The following is a 26,288-nucleotide window of genomic DNA, read 5'->3' as shown; positions in this document are numbered from 1 at the left end:
TTTATTTTTTAATTTTTTTTAGTGTTTGTTTATTTTGGAGAGAGAGAGAGAGACAGAATGTGAGTGGGGGAGGAGCAGAGAGAGAGGGAAACACAAAATCCAAAGCAGGCTCCAGGCTCCGAGCTGTCAGCACAGAGCCCGACGTGGGGCTTGAACTCACAAACTGTGAGACCATGACCTGAGCAGAAGTTGGGCGTTTAACTGGCTGAGCCACCCAGGTGCCCCTATTTTTTATTTTAATGAAGGCAATAGGACTCCTAAGGCTGAAGGAAAAATTGTAGAATGTCCACAAAGAGCCAGAACCCAGCATGAGCTGCCTGGCATGAGTGGAGACAAAAAAAGAGGAGTCCTAGTCACTGCTAAGGATGTCACCCAAAGGAGATAGAGACAGACAGAGACAAGAAAGAAATACAGAGACTTTTCTCCTTCTACTATCCTGTCTGCCTGTGTTTCCGCTGGCCAGTGCCATCCAGTAGTAGGATGCAATGGAGTCTGGGAAATGCAGATCCCTGCCACACTGAGTGGAAGTGTGGGGAAAATGAAATAGAAATCTGAGAGTAAAAAGACAAATGGCTACCATGGTCCATCCATGTTGCTACAAAGCTCCCATCTTCCTCCTCCCAACTCCCATAAAATGACTTCATGTTTCTACCTTGCAAAACTCAACCAACTTTTGTATAAATAAGTTATCACACCCAAAGGGGTAAAACACAAACTACCACCTGACATAGTTTCCCTCATCATGTCCCAGAATCCAGGATGATGTGAGGTCCTCTCCCTCAGGACTATATGTGGCTCTTCATTGTTTGGTGAACTCTGATCTAAATTGTAAAGAAAAGAATAACCAATGCTCCTCATTTAGAAAAAAAGAAATGTAGTAAGAGAAGGAAAAAGGGAAAATAATTGGTTAACATATAAAAAGGTATATTCATATGATAATGTATACTTATGTTTATAATATAAATATAAGAAAAATATACATGTCTGCTGCAGTTCTCATTTCTGTATCTGATTCCAAGGTCAAGTTCATATTGATCACTCCTTTCTTTTGCCACCCATTCCACATTCCTTACCTTCTGCTGGAAGCTCAGCTGAACAGGGTTCTTTACCAGGGAGATGACATAAAGCTTCTCCTTGTAGAATCTGAGTCTTTAGTGGGTCTTCATTGGATTGCCACAGTTTTCTCTTAACAAGGACTGTCGGATAAAGTAGTTTAAGAGGCTCCCAGGGAATGCCTTGAATTCTAGATACAGCCCTCATTCCACTACTGTGGAGTAGCAACCTACTTTCATCTTGATAATCAGTTCCCTGATCCAGTAGAGACCCCTTCTCTGGTTGTTGCTTCAGCACAATGAGAATGCAAAATGGCCAGGGGAAGTCTCAGATGCCAGTTCAACAGGACTATCACATTGTTTCCTTGTACACTAGGTCTTTCAAACTCATTGAGCCCACGGTTGCAGAGAAGAAAGTAAAAAGTGTTCCAGTAGATTATCTGGCGTAATTGTAAAAGAAAGCCTCACATTCCTACTCCTTGGTTCCAGGACTCATGCTTCCAGGAAGACAATATGATACAGCGGCTACTATTTTAAGATCTATCCCATACCTTTAGAATAGCACCCCAACCCACAGAGTGTTGTCTTAGAGCTGATTCTGTTACTGAGCCCATTTCATAAAGTTAGCTGCTTCTGGGTCATGAGTTATATGGTAAAACCAGTGAATTCCAGGGATAGAAGCCCATTGTTGCACTTACTGGACAATAAACTCTCTCTTTGTCAGAGGCAATGAATAAAACATTCTATAAGTCCACAAGTGATGGTGCTGGAAGAAGCACTATGGGAAAGGAAGGTATATCCGTACCCAGAATATATTTGTCTGATGGAAAAGATCCAAGGTAACCATTATGCCACCAGGGGCCAGACAGTCCCTCAGAAGAAAGGTGTCATATGATGTCAGCAGAGAAAGCCGTATTGTCATTGATGAGAGGAAGTCTAGCTTACTGAGCCACTGGATAGCCTCCATCTCTGCTACCAAGGCCACTTTGTATGTGGGCCAACATGAAAGCACTGTGGTGGCTGCAGTAAGAGGCTCACTGACATCACAGAACAGATTTTTCTCTATTTGATTACTGAGAGTCTCATCTACTAAGATTGCTCTTTGGCGAGTTATTTTCGTGGGACACTCACATCCTTACACCCTGTCCCTATTTCAGAAGCCCATAAAGGACTTCAGACTTTCTTGTCACCAATTTGTCAATCTGCCTAAGACCAGTCTCATAGAACTTACTTTTACTGATAATGGATTTTTTTATAGCTGCATCCACCCAAGCTTCTTGTTGGATCAGAAAGCATTAAGTTCATGGTGGGTAGAAGAGGTCACAGTTCAAATAAATTTAGAATCCCATGTGCATGGTATTCATTCTCTACCTGGCCATGGAAAATGCCCCATCCAGTATCTATATATTTGCTACATGAACCTATTAAGGATCACAGAATCTTGCTCTGCAGACAAGACCTTACATGGAAACTTCTCTCACCCTGGGCTTCACTCAAAATTCACTCAAAATTGGTTTCTCAACACACAGGTCAGAGTGGCGCTCCAGTGGAATATACATTGCCTTTAATATCCAAAAAGTCTCACTAAGCATATTTATGCCTCTGACTTGGTGATAAGTAGTTCGAGGTGCAGTAATTTGCCTAGAGCCAACAACCTTACATGCTCCTCAGAAATGTCACTGATGTATCAGGCCCCTGAATTTTTATGGAGTTTTTCTTCCACCTTTGGGCATAATTTGCATTAGCAGGACATCTGAGATTCTTGCTCCATTTCTGACTCTACATATTAGGTCTTCAAGCAATGAGAATAGGCATCACCTGGTAAATTAACTATCCTGGGTTAGATCTTTATGGTTTAAAGTAAGGAAAGACTTGTGTTCTCAGAGAGATGAAGAGGAAGAATTGTTTCCACTGACAAGGGAAGCTCAGAAGGATTAGAATTACACGTTCTCAGAGTCATATGAATCCACCCACACATAGGGGTTCTGTGTTCCTGAATTCTCTAATTTTTAACACAAGAGACTTTGAGAAGTTGTATATAAACTTACATTCTAATTATATACATCACACAATTCAACTGGGGGCCTTATCCTCAGCTATGTCTGCCTTATTACCACATCTGCATGTGCGTGCGTGTGTGTGTGTGTGCGTGCACACAAATACACATACAGGCTCCAAAGGAACCATCTTGGTCTATGTCCATGCCTTGAGCTGAGATTTGCAAATTTTAGACTTACATGTTATTTCTGTAAGCTCTCCGGAACAGTCAGAATCAGCATCCCTCCTCGAAGACATTGTACTTGTTATAACCACAATGGTGAGTACAGCAGCTAGGTAGTGTCCTGAAGTCTTCCCTTCAATGTACACATCCTATCAAATGTCAATAGTGATAAGATAATTTAAATAATTGTGGTGTCACTAAATGCCACATATTTCTAGTAACCCACAAGTAGAAGACGATTCTACATGGTAGTCAGATAGGTGAGCAACCCAAAACCAGAATCCTGCTGTGAGAGACTATTTCTTAGGGCCTTTGGTAGATAGTTCAAAAAAATATTATTATCCCCTCTCTGTACCCATGTCATTTTACATAGCCCCAGTTGATGCTTTCCAACAGCCAGACACATGAATATAGACCAGCAAGCCCCCAACCAACTGACCAGAGTACTGTAGCTACATGAGTACTCAAGGCTGAGATCAGATAGGCCTGGCCCAGATCAGCAGCAAGTGACCCTAGACTCATGAACAAAAATAAAGCATCACTGCTTTAAACTATTCAGGTTTGGGTGGGTTATTATACACAAAAATTAATTGATATCAGAGCACTCCTACTCTTAGAAACTATTATCAATCAGGGCCCAATTGGGAAAATCTGGGTATTTCAAATGAAGGATTTTAATTTGAGAACTGGTTACACAGGAGATAGAATTGCTAAGGAGCTGACGGGACAGGGACAGTGAAGAAACTGAGAAGCTGTGGCCATTCAGAGCCAGAAGGGCCCAGGAAAAAGGTGGTCGTACCAAAGGCCAGAAGCCAGGGTCATCAGTGGGGGGCTGGAACCCACTGCAACCACGAAGGGCACAGCTATCTGGTGGGAGCTGCAGTCATAAAGTAGATTTTAATTTTCGCTTTATGCTTTTTTCTAAGCTCACTAGTGCCATTAAATATAGCCATTTCACCTGCTTGTTGAGTAAGTTAACATTTAACTTATTTCATTAAATAAGCTAATACATATGTATAGTTCAGTGCCTGGTGCATAAGTGTTATAAGTCATCATCATCATATATTTTTATGGCAAAAACTATTATTGCCCTAAAGCCTTTGCCTTTGATGAGCACCTCATTCAATGGGAGCCCAGGGACAGTATAACTGTTTACTACCATACTCCACAGGCTGCCAGAAACCGATCTCTGAATACTAATGTGGTTTTTTTAACTGACTTTAGACCCAAACAAGGCCTGAAAATCAATTCTAGATTCCCCCTATTTCCACGAGTGTAGCTGCCTACAAACCAACCCTCTCTCTGGCACCGGAAACTGATTCTGATTCATCTAAACAAGAAAAAAATTTATGAAATGGAATGTTGGGTAAGAAAATTGAATGCTCAGATCTTAGTAGTCTTAACACAAAACCAAGTTTCTCACTCACCCTACATTTCCAGAGAGGGTTGGAACCAGGAAGTCTGCTCCATATTGTCACTTGGGGACCCAGAACGACAGAGGGTCCGCTATCTATGACATTCCTAGTCACAGCGTCAGGGGGATATACTAAAGAATCTGGCAGGGGCTTTTCAGTGCCTCAGCCTGGACGTATCCAATGCCCTGGGCTAGAAAATAGAGGCTTCCCAGGAAAGGAAGGGAGAACTAGATAGTGCTGACCAATAGCAACTGTTTACTACGGAAACAGTTCATAGTCCTTAGCGCCATAGGGATAATCTGTTTGAATACCAACCCTGATCCCTGCACTCGTTATCTCCCTGTTGATCTCCATACCTTTGAAAACACCTTCCAGAACATTAGTCCATGATTCTAACACAAATAATTTCAAACTGAACCCCCGCTAAGGTTCAAAATCCCAGGTAAGAGAATCTGATTAGCATGCCAGGTGGTTTAGGTCATGTGCCCATGGTTTAGTTGCAAAGGGCCGGAAGAGGAAATTTCTGTCTATTTCTACTTCCACACTAGACAGAAGGATGCTGCTGCTGCTTGAATATAAGATTCTCTGTAAGTTCAGGTTTCTGGGTAGCCCAAATGTAAAACNCTATTTCTACTTCCACACTAGACAGAAGGATGCTGCTGCTGCTTGAATATAAGATTCTCTGTAAGTGAGGGGTGTTCAGGTTTCTGGGTAGCCCAAATGTAAAAATGTACACTATATAGGTTCAATGTTTTGCATATTTAAGAATTTTATATAAACAGATTCATACAGTCTGTGCCCCTTTTTGAAACCTGGCTTCTTTCACAGTATCATTATGCGAAGGTCCATTTACGTTGTTGCACATATCAGTGCCGAGTACGACTCCATTGCCACAATTTGCTTATCTGTTCACTTGTTGATGAATATTTGTTTTTCCTACCTTTTGGTTACTACCAAGAAAGATACCAAGAGTGGTCACAAACAGCTCTTTTTGTGGACATGTGCTTCTGTTTCTCCTGGGTAAATGTCTAGGAGTGGAATTGCTGGGTTGTAGGTAAGTGTGTGCCTAAACTGTTAAGAAACTGCCAAATTCTTTTCCAAAGTGGTTGTGTCATTTTAACATTCCCACCAACCATGGATGAGAGCTCCAAATCTCCAATCCTCATAATGCTCGGTGTGGCCAGTTTTCTTAATTTTAGCCATTCTAATAGGTATGGGGCGGTATATTATTGTGGTTTTAATCTGCATTTGCCTGCAGAATAATATGATTTTTTTCATATGCTTATTTGCCTTCCGAATGTGTTTTGTTTGCTAAATGTCTGCTCAAATATTTTGCCCACTTTTTACTTGTATTGTATTTCTTGCAATCTGAAGTTCCCTTTTCATTGTCTTAACTGTTTCTTCTCCTGTTTTGTACTATACACTTGTTTTAGATTTTATATTTAGATCTGTCATCCATTTTTAGTTAATTTTTATACATGGTACAAAGTACTGATCAAAGTTTGTTTTGCTTTGTTTTTTTTGTTTTGTTTTGTTTTGTTTGGAGTTTTTTTGCATATGGATATCCAATCGTCCTAGATCCATTTTTTTAAAAGACTATCCATTCACTAATGAATTGCCTTTTCTTATTTGTCAAAAATCAATCATCCATTTACATGTAGATCTATTACTGGACTCAAGTCTGTCCCAATGCTCTGTGTGTCTGTCTTAAAACCATATGGTCTTAATTACTATATCTTTAAGTCTACAATTATTCCAAGATAAAAAGCTTATTAAAAAATGCAAAAAGATAGAGACCTGACAGAAAATGAACAAAAGCTACAGACAGTTTACAGAGAAGGAATTACAATGGCTCTTAAACGTGCAAGAAGATGTTCAACATCAGTCATAATAAAACAAACATAAATGAAAGCTGCACTAAGATATAATTCCCACCCTCAGATTTTCAAATACCAAAAACTTTAACAACTCACTTTATATTGATAAGGAAGGATAAAAATGGGTACTCTTACCCATGAGTTAAACTGGAACAACCCCTTTGGAAAACAATTTGGTAACATTTACTCAAATGCTAAATGGGTATAACCTTTGACCCAGCAATTCTGTTTCTAGAAATTTATCCTGAGATATAGTTCAATATATATTCATAGATCACATTCAAGTATTTCCACTGTGGCATTTCTTATAATGGCAACGACAATAAACAACCAAAATGTCTACCAATAGAGAACTGGGTACATAAATGACATAGTCGTATAATAAACCACAGTTCACCAGCAAAAGAATGAGTTAGATGTATGAAATGTAACAGAATGATCTTCAAAATATACTGATAAGTGAGATATTCAAAGTACTGAAGAATTATTTTAGGATGCTGCAATTTGTATGAAAAGGGGACCTATACACTTTAAAAATATTTATGCCCTTATAGGTGCAGAATAGCTATGGAATAAAACCCAAGTAAACTGTGAAAAGTGGCTGTCCTTGGGGATGGGACCATAGATCAGTGCTGAGGGAGAAGATAAGCATTATATAACCTTTCCTCTGTTTGCATTTTTTGCTGTGTGTGTGTGTGTGTGTTTCAATAAGAAAAACTATTTTAAAAGAAGGGTATACTAAAGGTCGTGCTATCTTAAATTAAGAATGATTAACTCAGGAGAGGGTGATTATGTTTGATTATCATTTTTTTTATGCTTTTATGCACTTGGCCAATTTTATAGTATGAAAATGTGTTACTTCTATAATCAGAAAACTAAGTACTTTTAAAACATTCTAAGAAAGGGTAAGAGGGATTAGCTTTACCCGGGATAATTGGACAATGCCTAAAAGACGATGAAGAAAAAGATGGTGTACATTTTTTTTGTCATTCATATACACATAGCACACAATGCAAAATATATTTATGGAAGTAAAAATCAGTTATCAAGAGAGATAAGGAAGGGATGCCTGGCTGGATTAGTCAGTAGAGCATGCAACTTTTTTTTAATAATCATTTTAAAAATATTTATTCAGTTGAGAGCGAGAGACAGAGAGACAGAGAGAAAGAGACAGAGTGCAAGTGGGGGAGGGGTGGAGACAGAATCCAAAGCAGGTTCCAGGCTCCAAGTTGTCAGCACAGAGCCCAACAGGGGGCTCAAACCCACGACTGTGAGATCATGACCTGAGCCAAAGTCAGACACTTAATTGACTGAGCCACCCAGGTCCTTGAACATGCAACTCTTGATCTCGGGGTTATAAGTTTGAGCCCCATGTTGGGTGTAGAAACTACTTAAAAATAAAATCTTTAAGGGGCACCTGGGTGTCTCAGTTGGTTAGTTGCCTGACTCTTGATTTTGGCTCAGGTCATGATCTCATGGCTCATGAGATCAAGTCCCACATTGGGCTCCACACTAGCATGGAGCTGCTTGGGATTCTCTCTCCTCCCTCTCTCTGCCTCTCCATCTTGCTCTCAAAATAAAATAAATTCTCTCTCTAAAAATAAAAAAGAGAGAAAAGAAACTTAGAAAGAAAGAAAAAAAGAAAGAAAGAAAGAAAGAAAAGGAAGGAAGGAAGAAAGAAAGAAAGAAAAGGAAGGAAGGAAGGAAGGAAGGACAACAGAAGAAACAAAAAGCAAACCATTTTTTAAAATCCTTGTCCAATGGGACAAAGTTCTACCATCTAGTAGCAATGAGAACTTGTGACCAAACGTATCATTATGACAATATCATTGTGACTTTCAAATGCTTTCATCATCAAAAGAGTCTGGTGACATCACCATTAGCAAAAGATTTAAACACCAGGTGAGTATTTTGCAATATCTGATTTTTTAATGAAAACCCAAAAATATAATGATTGGGAAACATCCTAGGACTTCTTTTTACATCACCAAAACTAAAGGTAAGGCTCTTAGGAAGAAACTATGAAAGGTTGGATGATCTGGCAAAATCATGAATAGGGGTCATCCCCAAACCTTGGCCTTGAAAGTATATTTTACAAAATAGGTGACACTTCAACATATTACTGGCCTTTGAGAATAAAATCATTGAAGGGGCACCTGGGTGGCTCAGTCAGTTGAGCGTCCAACTTCAGCTCAGGTCATGATCTCATGGTTCGTGGGTTCGAGGCCTGCGTCGGGCTCTGTGCTGACAGCTAGCTCAGAACCTGGAGCCTGCTTCACATTCTGTATCTTGCTCTCTCTCTGATCCTCCCCTGCTCACACAGCCTCTCTCTCTCTCTCTCAAAAATAAATAAAACATAAAAAAAAAGAATAATGTCATTGAAGGCACACTGTCAGAAAATAATCTGGCTAGATGGATTCTTAACTCACACATAGGGTAATTCTAATGTTTTTGAATGTAAAAGGTGGTCATCCCACATTGCTGGAACACTAAAATCATGTATAATTCAAGACTTCCCAGTCTGGTATTATCTATAGAAGAACTGTCCAACAGAAATATAATGCAAACCACATTTGTAACTTAATTTTTTTTAAGTTTATTTATTTATTTTGAAAGAGAGAGCCGAGTGGAGGAAGGGCAGAGAAGTGAAGAGAGAGAGAGCCTCCCAAGCAGGCTCCATGCTGTCAGTGCTGAGCCCTACCTGGGGCTTGATCTCACAACCATGAGATCATGACCTGAGCCAAAATCAAGATCAGATGCTCAACTGACTGAGCCATAAAGTTGCCCCCACATTTATAACTTCAAATACTCTGGGAGCCACACTGCAAAAAGGTAAACCAGTAAAATTCATCTTAATTATTTTATTTAATTCACCATATCCAAAATTTCACTTCAACATTTAGTCCATATAAACAATCATTAATGAGATAGCTTACATTATTTTTTCCATAATGAGTCTGCAGACTCCACTGTTTGGACCAGCAACATTTCAAATACGCACTACTCACAGGTGCTAGTGGCCACCATGTTGGAAGGTACAGATCTAAGCATCTTGCCCATTAAGTGTTCAAAAGCAAATAGCAGTGACTTCCATTTTACTCTAACACATAACCCCAAAGCAGGACCTGTTCTTTGATGGTGCCTACTGAAAATCAATTTATGCTGGTGAACAGAAATCCTTTTTCCCCCTTAAGTAAACTCTATGACCCACAATATGGGGCTCAAACTCACGACTCCCAAGATCAAGAGTCACATGCTCTACCAACTGAATCAGCCGGGTGCCCCATGAGTAAGCAGAAATCCTATTTGACATCTTTAACATAAGCTCAGAGCATTACCTAGAGCCAAGCATTCCATTTTAGGGCTTAATGTCCTTACTTTAGATTTTTAATCACTGTTTTCAAGAATATACCTTTGAAAGAGCTCATATATATTTTTAGTTTACTTGTCCTACAGTCTTTGAATAAATTATTAGTCTCAATATCTTTGTGAGGAAAAAACCACATAAAAATCAACTTTGGGGGTGGAATATATTCCAGTGCATAAAAACATCTTCATAAGGACCTCATTTTCTTTTCAGAGAAGCACAAGTGAAATAGAATGAGAGTTTTATTGAATTTCCTCATTCAGGGTGGACTTTGATAAAGACATAGAAAAGGAACATTACAGACACTGCACTGAATCTAAGAAGTATCAGTTGGCATCCTGAGGGAGATTTTTGCAGGCACTCCACACACGATTTAGGTTTTCCTAGGGCTGCCTTCTTCCTAAGGCCAAGCATTCTAGAATCAGCCAAATTTCCATAAATTAATTACATAATTAATTAGTTATTAGAAGATAGCAAGGAAGTTGTTTCTTACTTTCCAAATAATTCCTTTTCTCCTCTTCTTTTTTTCTAGGAGAGAATGAATTCTAAATGGAAAATGCTGTTATTAACTTCATTTACTTTATTGCTGATGTTGACTAAGCATCGCTCTCGGTAAATATACAAGATTGATGAGTTATCATCTTTAATGATTGGCAGAGTTGACCTACAATGCTGAGTTTTGTCCAAAAAACGTTAATAAACACTCTAAATTAATCAGATATTATCACCTCTTTGAGGAACTAATTAAATTATAAATATATTAATTCTTTCATTTTCCAACATTCAACAAATGTTTATTGACTACCTTTTGGTGCTAGGTCCTGTTCTAGGTGCTGGGAACTTATGTAGCTTTACATTCTAGATCTAGAAGATGGACAATAAGCAAAGGAATCAATGTTGGGAGCTTTGTATTTTTTTTTTTAATGTTTATTTATTTTTGAGAGAGAGAGCACCGGCGAGAGAGCGAGAGAGTGCACAAGTGGGGAAGAGACAGAGAGAAAGAGGGAGACAGAATCTAAAGCACGCTCCAAGCTCTGAGCTATCAGCACAGAGCCCAACATGGAACTCAAACCCATGAACCGTAAGGTCATGAACTGAGCCAAAGTCAGACGCTTAGCTGACAGTGCCACCCAGGTGTCCCAGGACCTTTGTACTTTACATAATAAGGCTATGAGAAAAAGAAATAAGACAAAATAAGAGAATAGAGAGTGTTGGGGGACTAGTTTAGATACATTTTAAGCTATGTCAATAGGAACAGGACTCAAAGTAACCTGCTATAGAAATATAGCTGTACTGGAGAAAAGATCTGTTAACCTGCTAAAATTCTCTTATAGAAAAATTCAAATTCTTACCTCCTCCTTGCCCTCCTCATCTTTATGGTCTTTTAAAATAAGCAATACAGTGCTACCAAATGCTATTTGAAAATCAGCTATACTGTGGGAGCTAATGTCTTTAAAAATTAACCATATTGTTTTGGTATCATGTTCTACATGTTATTTGTCCTCCTACGGTGTTATGCCTTAATAGAAAGGACTCATGGTCACTTGTAACAGTATTATAATCCTTTTGAAGATATTAATGGTCTGTCTTAGTCAAAAAGGAAATAATAGACCAGAAGCTCATTGCAGGCCCAGATTCCAGAACTGGAATGTCACATCAGAACTGGATGATATGTATTCCAGAACTATAGCATTATGCCTGGCATGTAATAGGTGTTTAGTAATTACCCAGCTAACAAGTGAGTAAATGAGAGGATCTGAATTCTGAATTTTTTGTTATTCCAATTACAATAGGCATTTGTTCAAATTTCACACTAAAAATGTCTCTTTTCATTTATGTGAAGAATAAAGAACTACGTAGAGAAGATAGAGCTCTGCTGGTAAGAATCTTTGTTCTATCAATATTCTACAAACTGTATTGGGGGCAAACTGGCTGGAGTGGAGTGAGTTCTAATGGTAGTGGCAACCAGGAGTGACAGAAAAATGGAATGAATTCTCCAGAGACAACCACTGACAGACTTCTTGGGTATCAGTTCAGAAATAATCGGTACACCTGTGTATATACATGTATACGAGTCTGTATGGACATGTGTATGTGCACATCTCTAAAATTTGCTCCTTCAACACACCTATCTGCTTATACCGGATATATTTTTGGCATTTGCTATAGTTTAAGCATCTCTGTCCAGGATATTTTTCTTTAGATTGATAGCCATCTGTAGTCTACCATGTTTTCTACCATTGACCATTGTGTAGGACCCAAAAAATTAGTCAAACTAACCCTCAAAAGAAATCTGTTATTAAAGTTCTCCATTAGTCACTATACATGTTTAATGCAGTTAGGCATGGATAATTTGGAATTTGAAAGAGTATGAGTCTTGAGCAATCCTGTATTAAATTATCTTTGGTTAAAAACACCTCCAAAATGTCAAAATGGGATGCACTTTCAAAGTCATTTTTTAATATTTGATTTTGAAATAATTACAGATTCATAGGAAGTTGTAAAGATAGAACAAAGAGGTCACATGTACCTTTCACTCAATTTCCCCCAGTGTTACATCTTACATAATTGTCATGCAATATCAAAATAGGAAATTGATGCTGGGAAATGTATGGATATAATTGTATAACATTTTATCACATATGTAGATTTGTAGATCACCACAGTAATCAAGATACAAAACGATTCCATCACTACAAAGATCTCTGAGCTACCATTTATACTCAGCCCAACGTCCTCTCCTCAACCTTTCTAACCTCTAGTACCATTTACCTATTTTTATCTTTATAATTTTGTCATTTTGAGAATGTGTTATAAATGGAATCATATAGTATATTATCTATTGAGATGAGCTTTTTTCCACTCAGGTTAATGCTCTTGAGATCCAGCCACCTTTTGTGTATCTCAATAGATCAGTCCTTTTTTATTGCTGTGTAGTATTCCATGAAGGGACATACCAAAGTTTAACCATTCACCTACTGGGGGTCATTTTGGATGATAATTCTTTTATTCCAGCACCTGAACAATATTGTTCCACTTCCTTTTGGGTCCATAGTTTCTAATAAAAAATCCATTTCATTCAAATTATTTTTCCACTCCAGATGAATCATTTCTTTCAGCTTTTCAAGATTCTTTTCATCTTTAGCTTTCAGAAAATTGGCTATTATGTGCCTCAGCATGGATTTTTTAAAAGTAGGCTTCACATCTACTGTGGAGTCCAACATGGGGCTTAAACTCACGACCCTGAGATCCAGACCTGACCTGAGATCAAGAGTCAGATACTTAACTGACTGAGCCAGTCAGGCACTCCAGCATGGATTTGTTTTTTTAAGGTTTATCCTGTTTGGGGTTCATTCATCGTCTTGAATCTTTATGTCTTTTGCCAAATTTGGGGGGCATGTTCAGCCATATTTTTAAACCTTTTTCAGCCCCATCCTCTTTCTTTCCTTATGGGGTTCCAATGACATGAATGTTAGATGTTTTGTTTTTTGTCCCACATGTCCCCAAGGCTGGTTCTTTTTTTTTATTTTTTCTCTCTGTTATTCAGATTGAGTGATTTCTGTTATTCTATCTGCAAGTTCACGGATTCTTTCTCCATCCTCTCCATTCTGCTGTTAAGACTATTTATTGAGTTTTTATTTCAGCGTTATATTTTTAAGTTCTAAAACTTCCATTTGGTTCTTCTTTATACCTTCCATATCTTTAATAAGACTTTTTATTTCTTTACTGTGACTTTCTATATTTTCATACATTTCAAGTGTTTGTAATTGCTCACTGAAGCACTTTTTCAACAGCTTTAAAGCAGCCTTTGTCAGATATCCTTGTTAGATAATTCTAATATCTGTATTATCATGGCATCCGTAGATTATTCTTTCTCATTCAAGTTGAGATCTTCCTGATTCTTATTATGACGAGTGATTTTTTTAAAATTGAAACTTGGACAATTTAGGGTATTGTGAAACTGGATCTTATTTAAATCTTATGTTTTCATAGGGATCTTCTAACACTGTGCTAGCTGGGAAATAGGGTGACACCCCTTCATTACTGTCAGTTGAGAGATGAAATATTAGGTTCTTGACTCTGCCTCTCTTGAAACCCAGTGGGGAGGGGCTCCTTGTTACTAATGATCAGGGATAGGAGTTTGGGATCCCCATGTGGTCTCTACAGACACAACCACAGTGGGACTGCCACAATTGCTGAGCAGTGGTGACAGTTTTACCACCACTAATCCCTTCTAACTCCACACCAGTGAAGAAGGGAGGGAATCCCTATGATGGTCTGGTGAGGGTACAAGTCTAGGCTCCCTACTTGGTTTTTGCTAGAGGGATGGAAATAGGGCCACAGTTCTTCTGTGTTAATTGGGCTGGAGAGTGAGTAGTGTACACAGGTTCTCTGCCTTGCTAGGTTGCCCTATTCCTGGCCCTTAAGCTATCAAGAGCAACTTTTTCTCAGGGCTCTTTGTCTGTGTCCATTGGCATTTCTGAGTCACCCCCAATCTGAGATACATGTGGCAGAAAACCCAGGGGGCCCACTGCCATGTTGATCCTTGAGTCCCCGTGCACCTACCTGATCTGATTCCTTCTCTTTGCCTTTCAGTCTTTTTTTACTTACTTTACATATAATGTCCTGGGTTTTTAGCTGTACTTAGTGGTAGGACAGGGAAACTGAGTACCTATCCCATCTTTCTGGAAGTACAAGTCACTTAAAGTTATTCTTATTTTAGAAAACATCCCCAGCTTATGAAAGAGAAGCCCTCTTATAACCTTGTTAATTAAATAGTTAACTTAAAAGTACAAAAAGACCTTAGATGGGTCCTATTTGTACATGAAAATCAAAGACAAACATCTAGACCCCTATTCCAACATGTAATAAAGTGTCTGTCACATAGTAAGCTACTAATACTTGATAAATGAATCACATAAATCTGTATTTTTGTCTGAATATACACTATTGTTCCTACTTTGTTAATATTAAAAATATATCCCCCACTCAAGAACCATACTGTTCCCTGCCTTCCCATTGTTGGTCATGACCTCTTCACCCTACATCTCTTTCCTGAAATATCCCTTATCCTTCCAGACCCAGTTTACATATTTCATCTCCAAATTTAGGTTAGATGACCCATCTATATGCTTCCATGGAGATCTGTTTTTTTCCTATTAGCAGTTACCACTCTACACTGTAATTGTCTATTTAATGTTGTCCTTCCAGCTAGTCTGTTGGCTTCCAGAGGCCAGGAACTGATCTAAATGTTCACAGTCCTAGAACCAGCATCAAACAGTGCCTGCCATATTACGCGGACACAATAATTATTTGCTGAGTAAGTGGATTGCTCTTAACTTGACTTTCTCTTTGTATCCAGGGAAAATGAAAAAGAAGAACTTCAGCTCTCAGACTGGTTTAATCCCAAGTAAGAAAAAAACATTCTACACAAACACACACTAATGATAATAATAACAATAACAACAACAACTCAATTTAAATGGGGGAGGACTTTTTTTCCATCATCAAATTGCACCTATCCTGGGAGCTTTCCAGGCCTTGGAGTTTTTATTTTAAAGGGTTTCATATATAAACCTAGTGTCTATTCATCTAGAATCAGGCAATTAAGGGTCATAATGAGAAAACTGTTATCTAGTTTAATGTTTCTGGTTTTATTAGGGGAAAGAAGAAAATCTTTTTAGGAGTGGCCCAAAAATGCCATTAATGACTCCTCTTGATTTTGGCATTAACACTTGGAGGAGAATCTCTTTTTTTTTGAGGTGGGGCAGGGGGAGAGGGAAAGAGAGAATCTTAAGCAGGCTCCACACCCAGTGTGGAACCCAACACAGAGCTTGACGCAGGGTTCAATCCCACAAACCTGGAATCATGACCTGAGCCGAAATCAGGAATTGAATGCTTAACCTAACCAATGAAGCCACCCAGGTGCCCCAGAGAATCTCACTCTTTATAATGGTTATCTAGTATTCTATTTTATGGCTGTATACCATAATTTATTTAGTCAATTCCCTATTAGTTTTGAAACATTTGCAGTTTGGGGGCTATTGTAAGTAATATTTTAATGAATATCCTTGTACATAGATTTTTGTATACTCCTGTGTAAATTTATCCATATGATAAATTCCTATTGTAGCATCACTAGTTTAAGAGATGTAGACATTTTAGGAGCACCTGGGTGGCTCAGTCAGTTAAGCATCCAACTCTTGATTTCTGCTCAGGTCATGATCTCACAGTCCGGGATTTAAGCCCTCTAGCGGGCTCTGCGCTGATGGTGTGGAGCCTGCTTGTGATTCTCTCTCCCCCTCTTTCTCTGCCCCTCCCTCCTTCCTCCTCTCTCTCTCTCAGAATAAATAAGCTTTTTAAAAAAGATTTAAAAAACTAAGAAAGAGATGTAGACATTTAAAATTTTTACTCAGGTTGCTAACTTTCCTTTTAATGATTATAACACTTATTTTCTAATCTATAGTGGGTGATGTTAATAATTTTGTTTTATAAATTTCTATCTTATTTTAGTAGTATCAAACATTTTTGTTGGCAAACTATTAATTAAAATATCTCAATTCAATCTGCACTTCCATAATTATTGTTCAATTTGATCATCTTTTATATGTGTGTTATTTATTTCATCTTTTGTGAATTCCTTTTTCATATTCATATTTTTAAAAATAACCTCAAGTGCACACAATAAGATTAATAACAATATTTGGGGGGCCTGTGTGGCTCAGTCAGTTGGGCATCCAACTTCAGCTCAGGTCATGATCTCGCAGGTTCACAAGTTTGAGCCCTGCATCAGACTCTGTGCTGACAGCTCAGAGCCTGGAGCCTGCTTTGGATTCTGTGTCTCCCTCTCTCTCTGTCCCTCCCCTGATCACACTCTGTCTCTCTTTCAGTCTCTCAAAAATAAATAAACGTTAAAAAAATTTTTTTAAATAATAATCTTTGCTTCAGACTCACTCTTATCATTAGGTTATTCAAAATCCAGTCATTATTTATTTGTGTGTTTTCTTGCTTATTTCTGTTTTCTTTTAAGTTTATTTATTTATTTTGAGAGAGAGAGAGAGAGAGCAAGCAGGGGAGGGGCATAGAGAGAAGGAGAGAGAAAACCAAGCAGGCTCCACCGCTGCCAGCACAGGAATCACAGGATGACAACCTGAGCCGAAACCAAGAGTCAGATGCTTAACTGACTGAGCCACCCAGGTGCCTCTCTTGCTTATTTTTAATGAAACAAAAACTTCAACATCCAGCTCTGTCTTTTCCAGGACCCCCATTCTGTCTCCTTACCCTCTGCCTTGAAACAAACTCCGTCCTGAATCCTGCTTCATCATCCCCTTGCTTTCTCTTTTTTAAACATAAATGTATATCTTCCATTTGTATTCTGGAACAAGTAATACTTTCAAATTATAGTTGTTTATAACTTTTTAAAGAAGATATAATACCATATGTAATCTCCAGGAACTTATTTTGACCCTTAATATTAGATTGCTAACATTCATCCAAATTGCATATTACTATCATTCATTTTGATGGCCACATTACAGTTGACTGTAGAAATGGATGTGACTCATCCACTGCTTTATTAATGGATGTGACACATCCTTGGACTGGGTCTAGGTTTTTGTTATTATATACATTAAGAAGTAACACTCTTGTAAGAGACCTTGCCAAAAAATTTGCTTAAAGTATGAAACAATTATACAGATAAAATAGCTGCCCAATTCTATCTCTGACCTCATCTTCAACTATTGTTTTCCTCACTCCACTCCTCCAATCACACTGGCTCCTTGTTGTTTCTCAGAAACACCAAGCATGCTCTCACCTCAGGAACTTTGCACCTTCTGTGCTTTCTGTGTGTCCAAGCAGCCAAACGGCTCATTCTCTCACTTCCCTCAAATGCTACTTTATCAATGAAGCCTTCTCTAACCACTCTCTATAAACCAGCACCCCATTCTGTTTCTCCCTTACCCAGATTTTTTGTTCTCAATTGCTCTCCCCAACATCTGACATACTGTATATTTGCTTGCTTATTCATTTACTATCTGCCTTTCCCACAAGAGTGTGCCTAGAAAACAAAAAAGCCTAGATATAGTAGGGGTTCAATATTTGTAGAATAAATAAATGTATGAGATCTTCTAAGTGAAATGATAGCACCTTAACAACAATGTTATAGTTTAAAATGAAATGACCTCTGCAATATTGAGATATCAGGGAAGAAGCTCATTTTTGGTTCTTATTAAGTACAGAAAACTGTAAGCTTAAAGTAAATATGTGGGAATAAACGTCTCAGAACAGCCAAGGAAAGTGTGAAAAATAAGAAAGTTAAGAGGATTTTGCCTATGGGTGCCTGAGTGGCTCAATTGGTTAAGTGTCCAACTCTTGATTTCTGCTCAGGTCATGATCTCATGGTCAGGAGATGGAGCCCCACATCAGGCTCCACACTGGGGGTGGAATCTGTTTAAGTCCTCCTCTGCCCCACCTTGTTCTCTCTCTCTCTCTCTCTCTCTCTCTCTCTCTCTCTCTCACACACACACACACACACACACACACACACACAAATTTTAAAAAGAGAGGATTTTACCTTAAATATCCAAACATATTTTGATATCATTGTGATCAAATCAACACGGAATAGATCAAAGGAGTAGTAAATCAAGAATCAGATCACAGTATGTATCAAAGTTGATATATAACAAAAATTGTATCTTAAAAATCAGTAAGGAAACAAGAAATTAGTTCATAAATTATACTGACACTATCACTATTGGTGATCTAAGTGAGGGGACAAATAGGGCACTAATCTTATGGCATCAATAAAGGTAACTTCCTGATAGATTACAGACTTAACTGTAAAAACTAAAGCAATAAAAAAAATCTTGTTAGAGCCCCAACAAAGAATATGGAAGCATCCAGAAGCTTCAATAGTAAGAAGTGCCTACCACCCTCAGCCTAAAGGGACAAGGGAAGAGATGGCGTTCCTGGAGACCAGGAATTTCTGGAACCATGAAAGAGCTGCCCAACAGAAGCTGTAGCTGTATATGGACACAGCCACTGGCAAGGTCTTAACAAAGCTGGGAGACAGAAGAGGAAAACAGACAACTTCTCCTGCCCTCTGATCTTATGTGGGTACCTCCCATTAGCAGAACCCTCTGCAAGCCACAGGGCAGGGAACTTTGGGTAATCAGTCTGCTCCCAAGGCAGGCCAGGTAGAGAAGGGCTAAGGATGGACAGGGGAATGGTAAATGGAGAATAATTAATATAATCTACCCTTTGTGCCACTAAGCGTCATTTCTCAACTTTGACTTAGATGGAGTAGTTCATGTTCCCCAAACAGGAGAAACAAAAAGTCACATCAGCTAGGGGGTATCATCAAGGTGATGGAAACCCAGCTATATTCCCACTTGAAACCTAGATCATAACATCTTCCATCTCTAGTATTCTTCATATAAGGTGGCAAAGGGGAGAAAATAATTAACACAACAGATCATGACTACAGTCCCACTTCTGTATCTGTTCAGGAGGTTGGCAATAAAAGGAGGCAGTAATGATCACCATCCCATGGCTTCTTTATCCTCTGCTAACCCCTTTGATGGTCAGAGTTTCTATTTGATAGGGTGACTCAAACCTCCATTCCTGAAGAGTCTGATTCCCTCGGTGGTCTGATCTTACTGAGTTGCCCCAATTTCCCATTGACCGTTATTACTGGAAATGAGGTAGCTGGGGGCACTCCCAGAGAATCCTGTGCCTTCTATATGAAGCCCTGCTTGCCATCCTTGTACAGTAATGGCATTTTCTGCCTGTTAGGTCAGTGGCCTGAGGAGCCACAAGTGATCTGCCATCACTTTCACAGAACCATGACTTACCCCCTAGCGCAGACTCCTCCCTGGAGAACTGAGAACTCTAAACACACTGAACCCAAAGCCACAACAATGGCAAGCAAACATTCTATAAGTGCATTACTGGATGTAATTGTGAGCAGGGACAGCCTCACATCCACCTTGTGTTGTGAACTGTGCATTTTAGCTTTGGAAGACATAGTATCTCATATTGCTCATTGAATCAAAGCAGGATGGCAAATTACTACAGAATAGTACCTCAGCCTTTCCAGGGAATTATCTCGGAACTAACACTGAGAATGAGACTTGTATCTGTGATGTGTCTAATTTATAAGCATCATCACTGTAATAAGGGTACATCTGCCCATTATTAAAGTGGAGTTTGAGACTTTTGAGTCAAATAGAAGTATATGGCCATAAATACTAAGTATAAGAAGGGTATAAAAGTTAAATGTATAAGAAAATAAATAAATGTGTAAATTTTAAAAATTCCTAAAATAGTAAAAAAAAAAAGGGGGGGATACTTTTAAAGAACTTTATTATTATTAATGTACTATTAAGAGTTGTCAAAACTTACCCTTGTCTGGGTCTGGATTTATAATTAAAACCTGTAATTACCAAAGGCAAAATGGCTTCACACTTAGTATTCAGTTCCTTCCTGAAATGAAGGCCTAAATTTGCTTTATTTTTATTTTTTATTAAAAATTTAAAAATCTTTTTTTAAAAATGTTTTTATTTTATTTTTGAGACATAGAGAGACAGAGTACAAGCAGGGCAAGGGCAGAGAGAGGGAGACACAGAATCTGAAGCAGGCTCCAGGCTCTGAGCTGTCAGCACAGAGCCCGATGCAGGGCTGGAACTTGCGGACCATGAGATCATGACCTGAGCCGAAGTTGGACACTTAACCAACTGAGCCACCCAGGTGCCCCTAAAAATTTAAAAATCTTTAATGTTTATTTTTGAGAGAGAGAAAGAGAATGAGCAGGGGAGGGGCAGAGAGAGAGAGAGAGATACAGAATCCAAAGCAGGCTCCAGGGTCTGAGCTGTCAGCACAGAGCCCGATGTGGGGCCTGAATCCACAAACCATGAGATCATGACCTGAGCTGAAGTCAGAAGCTTGTCAGAAGCTTAACCAATCGAGCCACCCAGGTGCCCCGGCCTTAATTTGCTTTAATAGTGTAGTATCCTGTCTCCAACTGAACTGTATATTATTACTTTTTTTTGTTGATTTTGTTTTTTTGGGGGGGGGCTGTTTTTTGTTTATTATTACTAATTCTGCTGCTTCTGCTGTCATTTTGTTATTATTAGAAGCAAATGTAATATCATCTTCCTTTTTGGACTAATCTTACTTTCTTCCTGGAGTACCTTAGGAAGGGTAGAAAGAAGGTACTCCAGGAAAAGAGGAAAAAGGAAGAGAAAGATGAGAAGGGGGTAAAAGGAAAGGAAGACAGGAGCAGACAGTGGTGTATCTGCTTTATTATTTAGGCAATAATCAGAGAAATGTTCAGACACTGGGCTGCTATACAGTCAGAGCTCAAGGAAAAAATTCTTGGACTCAAAAGGCAAGGTTTTTTTGTTGGTTTTTCTTTTCAAGTAATCTCTACACCCAACATGGAGTTCAAACCTACAACTCCATGCTCTACTGACTGAGCCAGCCATGTACCCCTCAAAAGGCAGTTTGGTATAATGACCAAAGCACAGATTTGGAAAGCCAACTGGCTGATAATGAATCCTGATTCTGACACTTATTAGCTGTGTGACACTAAGTAATTTACTCAACCAATCTGTGCCCATGTTTCGTCATATAAAAAATAGAGATAATGATGGAATTTATATTATAGGACATTGCAAGGATTAAATAAATAGTGCAAAACATGTAATCACTATGCCTGGCACATAGTTTAGTACTTTATAAATATTAGCTACTATCACTTGGAGAACAACATCTACTGTCATAATAAGTGGTACTTTCTTAATTATTTTCTTGTTCGTTCAACAGAAAACGTCCTGATGTTAAAACAACAACTGATTGGCTTGCACCAATCATATGGGAAGAAACTTACAACAGACAAGTCCTGGAAAAGTATTACAAAAGGTTGAACATTACCATTGGCTTGGCTGTATTTGCTACTGGAAAGTAGGTGCTACTAACGTTCATCCTTTTTTATTTTGGAAACATGGATAAACACCCATGAATTCTCTATATCCAAACAACTACTCATAATTAACACTAATTATGATTTCTGGCTGGTCTGCATAATTATTTGTAGTGGTTATTTTCTCCAGCCATGGCTGATTTCTTAACATGACTTGGAATCTTTTTATTAATATCCAGTTAGCTCACTTTTCCTTTCTTCTCAATAAATGTTATGGCTCTTCTCAGGCCCCTCAAGCTCACTACATCCTCTTCCACTAACCAACACAGTTAAGCTCTGGATGCAACTTCTACCCCCTACCTACTGGTAGCTTTAGCAACAATGACACACATGTTCTACAGCATGTTCGAGTGACATGTATTCTCCTGATGAATTTTAGCAAAGTGAATGCTTGGTTTTTCGTGTTTCACAGGTTTGTGGATCAGTACCTGCAACAGTTCCTCCAGTCTGCTAATAAGCACTTCATGGTTGGCTATAATGTTATCTTTTACGTCTTGATGGATGACTTCTCCAAACTACCTCCCATAGAGTTAGGTCCCCTTCGAACATTTAAACTATGTGTTGCGCTCAAACAACATGTGTGGAAAGACTTTAGTTACATATATATGGAAAACTTGGATATGTACATCACAGAACACATCCAACATGAAGTCAACTTTCTCTTCAGTATGACTGTAAACCAGGTCTTTAAGAATGACTTTGGGGTGGAAACCCTGGGCGAGTCTGTAGCTCAACTCCATGCATGGTGGTATTTTAGACATACTGAAAACTTCCCTTATGAGAGAAGACCTAAATCAGCAGCTTTCATCCCTTTTGGAGAGGGAGATTTCTATTACCATAGTGCAATTTTTGGTGGCACACCCCATGAGGTTTTAGCCTTCGTTAAAGAATATCAAAAAGGAGTTACCAGTGACAACAGAAATGGACTCAAGAGCATATATGAACATTACTTAAACAAATATTTGTTTATCAATAAACCCACTAAGTTGTTATCACCAGAATACAATTGGGATCCAAATTTTAGAACTCCCCCACAAATTAAACATGTGAAGATAGAATGGCATTCAACAAGCATTTGATGGTTATATCAGTAGACTTATGGATTAATAAGTAATTCACAATAATTCCTCAAATATGAAACTTATTAAATGTCTCAGTGTTATAGAAACTTACAAAAATATGCAATCTTCCAAAATAGTTTTTCTCCTTGCAATTTTAAACCATCTAAATCTACCTAAACTGGATTAAGAATAAATGGATGTTAATTTAATATTAATGCACAGTTGCGTTATTATCTACATATTATACATTATGTGGAAATACTTTTGGAGGCATAAAATGAAGAAACACATCCAGATTCTCTAGTTCAGAAAATAAAGATGGATGGATGGATGGATGGATGGATGGATGGATGGATGGATGGGTGGATGGATGGATGGTTATATATACACATAAGCACAAACACAATGTCAAAGGGATATTCATCAACCCGTTCATTACATACTCTGTTATTAGTGTTGGGAGATACAATGCTTGTAATTAGATCAATTAGCATTTAATCTATCTGGCATCTGATTGAACTTGGGTGACTTAGAGACATTCTCTCAAATATGTATCTTTTATTATTACAAAGATGTTGGGTGCATCATCTTTAATGCTACAGGAATTCTTATCTATCTATCTATCTATCTATCTATCTATCTATCCGTCTATCTATCTATCTATCTATCTATCTATCTATCTATCTATCTATCTGTCCGTCTATCTATCTATCTATCTACCTACCTACCTATCTATATTTTAGAGAGGAGAGTGCAAATGAGGAGAGGGGCAGAAGGAAAGAGAGAGAGAATCCTAAGCAGGCTTCATGCTCAGCACAGAGCCTGAGGTGGTGCTTGATTCCATGACCTTGGGATCATGACCTGAGCCAAAATCAAGTTAGACATTCAGCTAACTGGGCCACCCAGGAGCCCCAATAATTATCTACTTAACTCAATGGTAAATATATTCTTTTAGATGTAGTCAGGGAATAGAAAAAATGTTTTAAAAAGTTACATATATATATAGACTATATAAATTTTATAAAATTTACTTCAAGCAGCCTACAGTCCAGCAGGGGAGATAAAACTATAAATATCTCTTTTGCAAGTTTAAAAGTGCTGAAACATAAGGAATACATGGCTAAACTGCCATAATGGCTCAGGAAAGAAAGTCGTTGCCTCCATAAGAATCTTTACTATGCAGTCATAGGAACATGTTTCCATAAATTAATGAAGCACTATAACATATAGTAACTGGATGTTCCAAAGTCACAATACAATAGGTTATTACTGTAATCCTTTTTTGTGGGATAAAAATGGAGATTTAGTAAGTTTTCTATAAAAGGTAAAGATTATTGGCTATTAAACATTAAATTAGGGGCACCTGAGTGGCTCAGTCAGTTCACTGTTCGACTTCAGCTCAGGTCATGATCTCATGGTCCGTGAGTTCGAGCCCTGGGTTCTGTTCTGACAGTTCAGAGCCTGGAGCCTGCTTCAGATTCTGTGTCTCCCTGTCTCTCTGCTGCTCACACTGTCTTTCTCTCTCTCAAAGTAAACAAACATTTAAAAACAGTTTAAAAAACACTAAAATTATAAAGGAATATTTTAAAATTTTTAATGTTTATTTTTGAGAGAGTAAGAGAGTGTGTGTGCACGAGTTGGGGAGGGGCAGAGAGAGAGGGAGACAGATGATCTAATAGCGCAGAGGCCAGTGTGGGACTCAAACTCATGAACCATGAGATCATGACCTGAGCTGAAGTTGGACGCTTAAGCGACTGGGCCACCCAGGTGCCCCTATAAGTAATAATGATGACAGCTATGGTAGGCAGATCTTATGATGGCCCCCAATCACCCACATATCCTGGGGTTCCTGTCCACCTGCTACCACCACCTACTTTTAGCGTGAGCTAAATGTAGTGACTTGCTTCTAATAGAATATGATGAAGGTGATGGGATGTCACTTTCATGATTAGGTTACATAAGATTGTCACCTCTGTCTTACTAGCAGCCTCTACTTATTACTGCCTTTGACTAAGCAAGTTGAAATGTTGGAGAGTACTCATAGCAAGGAACTGAGGGCAGTCATCTGACAACAGCCAGGAAGGAAGTGAGTCTTCAGTCCAACAACCCTCAGGGAACTGCATGCTGCCAACAACCATGTACATGAGCTTGAAAGCAGGTCTTTCCCTAGTTGAGCCTTCAGATGAGACCTTATCTCCAGCCATCACCTTGGCTGCAGCCTTGTGAGAAAGCCACAAGTAGAAGATCCAGCTAAGTCATACCCAGATTTCTGAACCACAGAAATGGAGAGATAATAAACATGTGTTGTTTTAAGTTTGGGGGTAATTTGTTATTCAGCCATAGCTAACTCATACAGATTTTGCATTTGAAAGTGGGGTGGTGCCATTAAAAATAGCTACAACTGGAGTGGTTTTGGAATTGGGCACTGGGTGGAAGCTGGAAAGATTTTTCAGAGCATGATAGGGAAAACCTGAATTGCTTTGAACAGATAGTTTATAGAAATCTGGAATTGGAGGACACTACTGGTGGCTGCTCAAAAGGAAGTGAGGAACACCTTACTGGAAACTGGAGGAAAGGGGACATTTGCAACAACACTGCCTACACCAGTTATGTGGAAAACAGTGTGTACCAATGTGCTTGCTGATATAAAGAGATTTCTAAGTTTTCTCCTTACTGTTTGTAGTAAAATGTGAGAGGAGAGAGAGGGATTGATGAAAGAACTATAAAATAAAATAGGCTTTTTTCTTTGAGACTTTTGGTCCTAGACATAGACCCACTTTTCCCTGTTACTCTCCTCCAGATACAACTAAAACCTCCTAGAAATAATTAGAGACAACCATAGGGGATTCTGAGAGGTAGAGAGAGGATAGCAGATTGGCTAGGGACCTGGGGACTTGAGGAGCAACACCCCATTCCCTGAGATTTCTTTCATCTACCACATACCTCAGACTGGGCACTGGAGAGACACATGGCTCAGAACCACCAAAAGGTAGACACAGAAAAAGCTCTAGGAAAAGCCAGCTTTTTCAGGTTGAAGGCCCAGGAAAGAGGCAGCTCACCAGAGACTTAGTGGGGAACCCCATCTCCATGCCATACCTGGCTGGCCTACTCTATCTACACCAGCAGCACCCGCAAAGAGCAGGCAGACAATTCCTCCCAGAAGCACTGAGAGGCCCAGTGTCTCCTGGCCCTCCACACAGCAATAGAGGGAGACCCATTCCAGCATATCCTGGGCCTCCACCTAGTAAATATGCCCCCCACCACTACCACCAGAGGCAGAAGGAGGCCCAAGTACATGCTTCTCTCCCT

At 38.8% G+C, this 26,288-nt stretch overlaps 1 protein-coding gene across 3 annotated transcripts; it reads left to right on the top strand.

The window, feature by feature from the left end:
* The first annotated feature begins 8,426 nt into the window (after positions 1-8,426).
* Positions 8,427-23,040, top strand: LOC144236199 (glycosyltransferase 6 domain-containing protein 1-like). Of its 3 annotated transcripts, none has more exons than XM_077769809.1 (6): positions 8,427-8,467; positions 10,465-10,544; positions 11,776-11,811; positions 15,295-15,342; positions 21,762-21,899; positions 22,331-23,040. In XM_077769809.1, exons 2-6 carry the CDS (start codon positions 10,471-10,473, stop codon positions 22,995-22,997), a joined length of 963 nt encoding a protein of 320 aa, XP_077625935.1. In that variant the 5' UTR covers positions 8,427-8,467; positions 10,465-10,470; the 3' UTR covers positions 22,998-23,040. The 3 variants fall into 3 exon arrangements, with proteins under 3 accessions (XP_077625935.1, XP_077625936.1, XP_077625937.1); XM_077769810.1 differs by lacking the exon at positions 8,427-8,467 and adding an exon at positions 8,506-8,564; XM_077769811.1 differs by lacking the exon at positions 8,427-8,467 and adding an exon at positions 9,341-9,397.
* The last annotated feature ends 3,248 nt before the right edge of the window (positions 23,041-26,288 follow it).

The sequence above is a fragment of the Crocuta crocuta genome, unplaced genomic scaffold, assembly GCF_008692635.1.
Source record: "Crocuta crocuta isolate KB4526 unplaced genomic scaffold, BGI_CrCroc_1.0 scaffold95, whole genome shotgun sequence".
In the NCBI taxonomy this organism is placed as follows: domain Eukaryota; kingdom Metazoa; phylum Chordata; class Mammalia; order Carnivora; family Hyaenidae; genus Crocuta; species Crocuta crocuta.
Note: the sequence above shows the minus strand (reverse complement) of the source record. Positions and strands in the feature narration are given on the sequence as shown.

Bases quoted from the DNA above. Each gene is read 5' to 3' on its own strand.
- LOC144236199 (XM_077769809.1), top strand. From the start codon at position 10,471: ATGAATTCTAAATGGAAAATGCTGTTATTAACTTCATTTACTTTATTG. The intron at 11,812-15,294 runs GTAAGAATCTTT...CTTTGTATCCAG, and splicing joins GAGAAGATAGAGCTCTGCTG to GGAAAATGAAAAAGAAGAAC. The intron at 15,343-21,761 runs GTAAGAAAAAAA...TTCGTTCAACAG, and splicing joins TCAGACTGGTTTAATCCCAA to AAAACGTCCTGATGTTAAAA.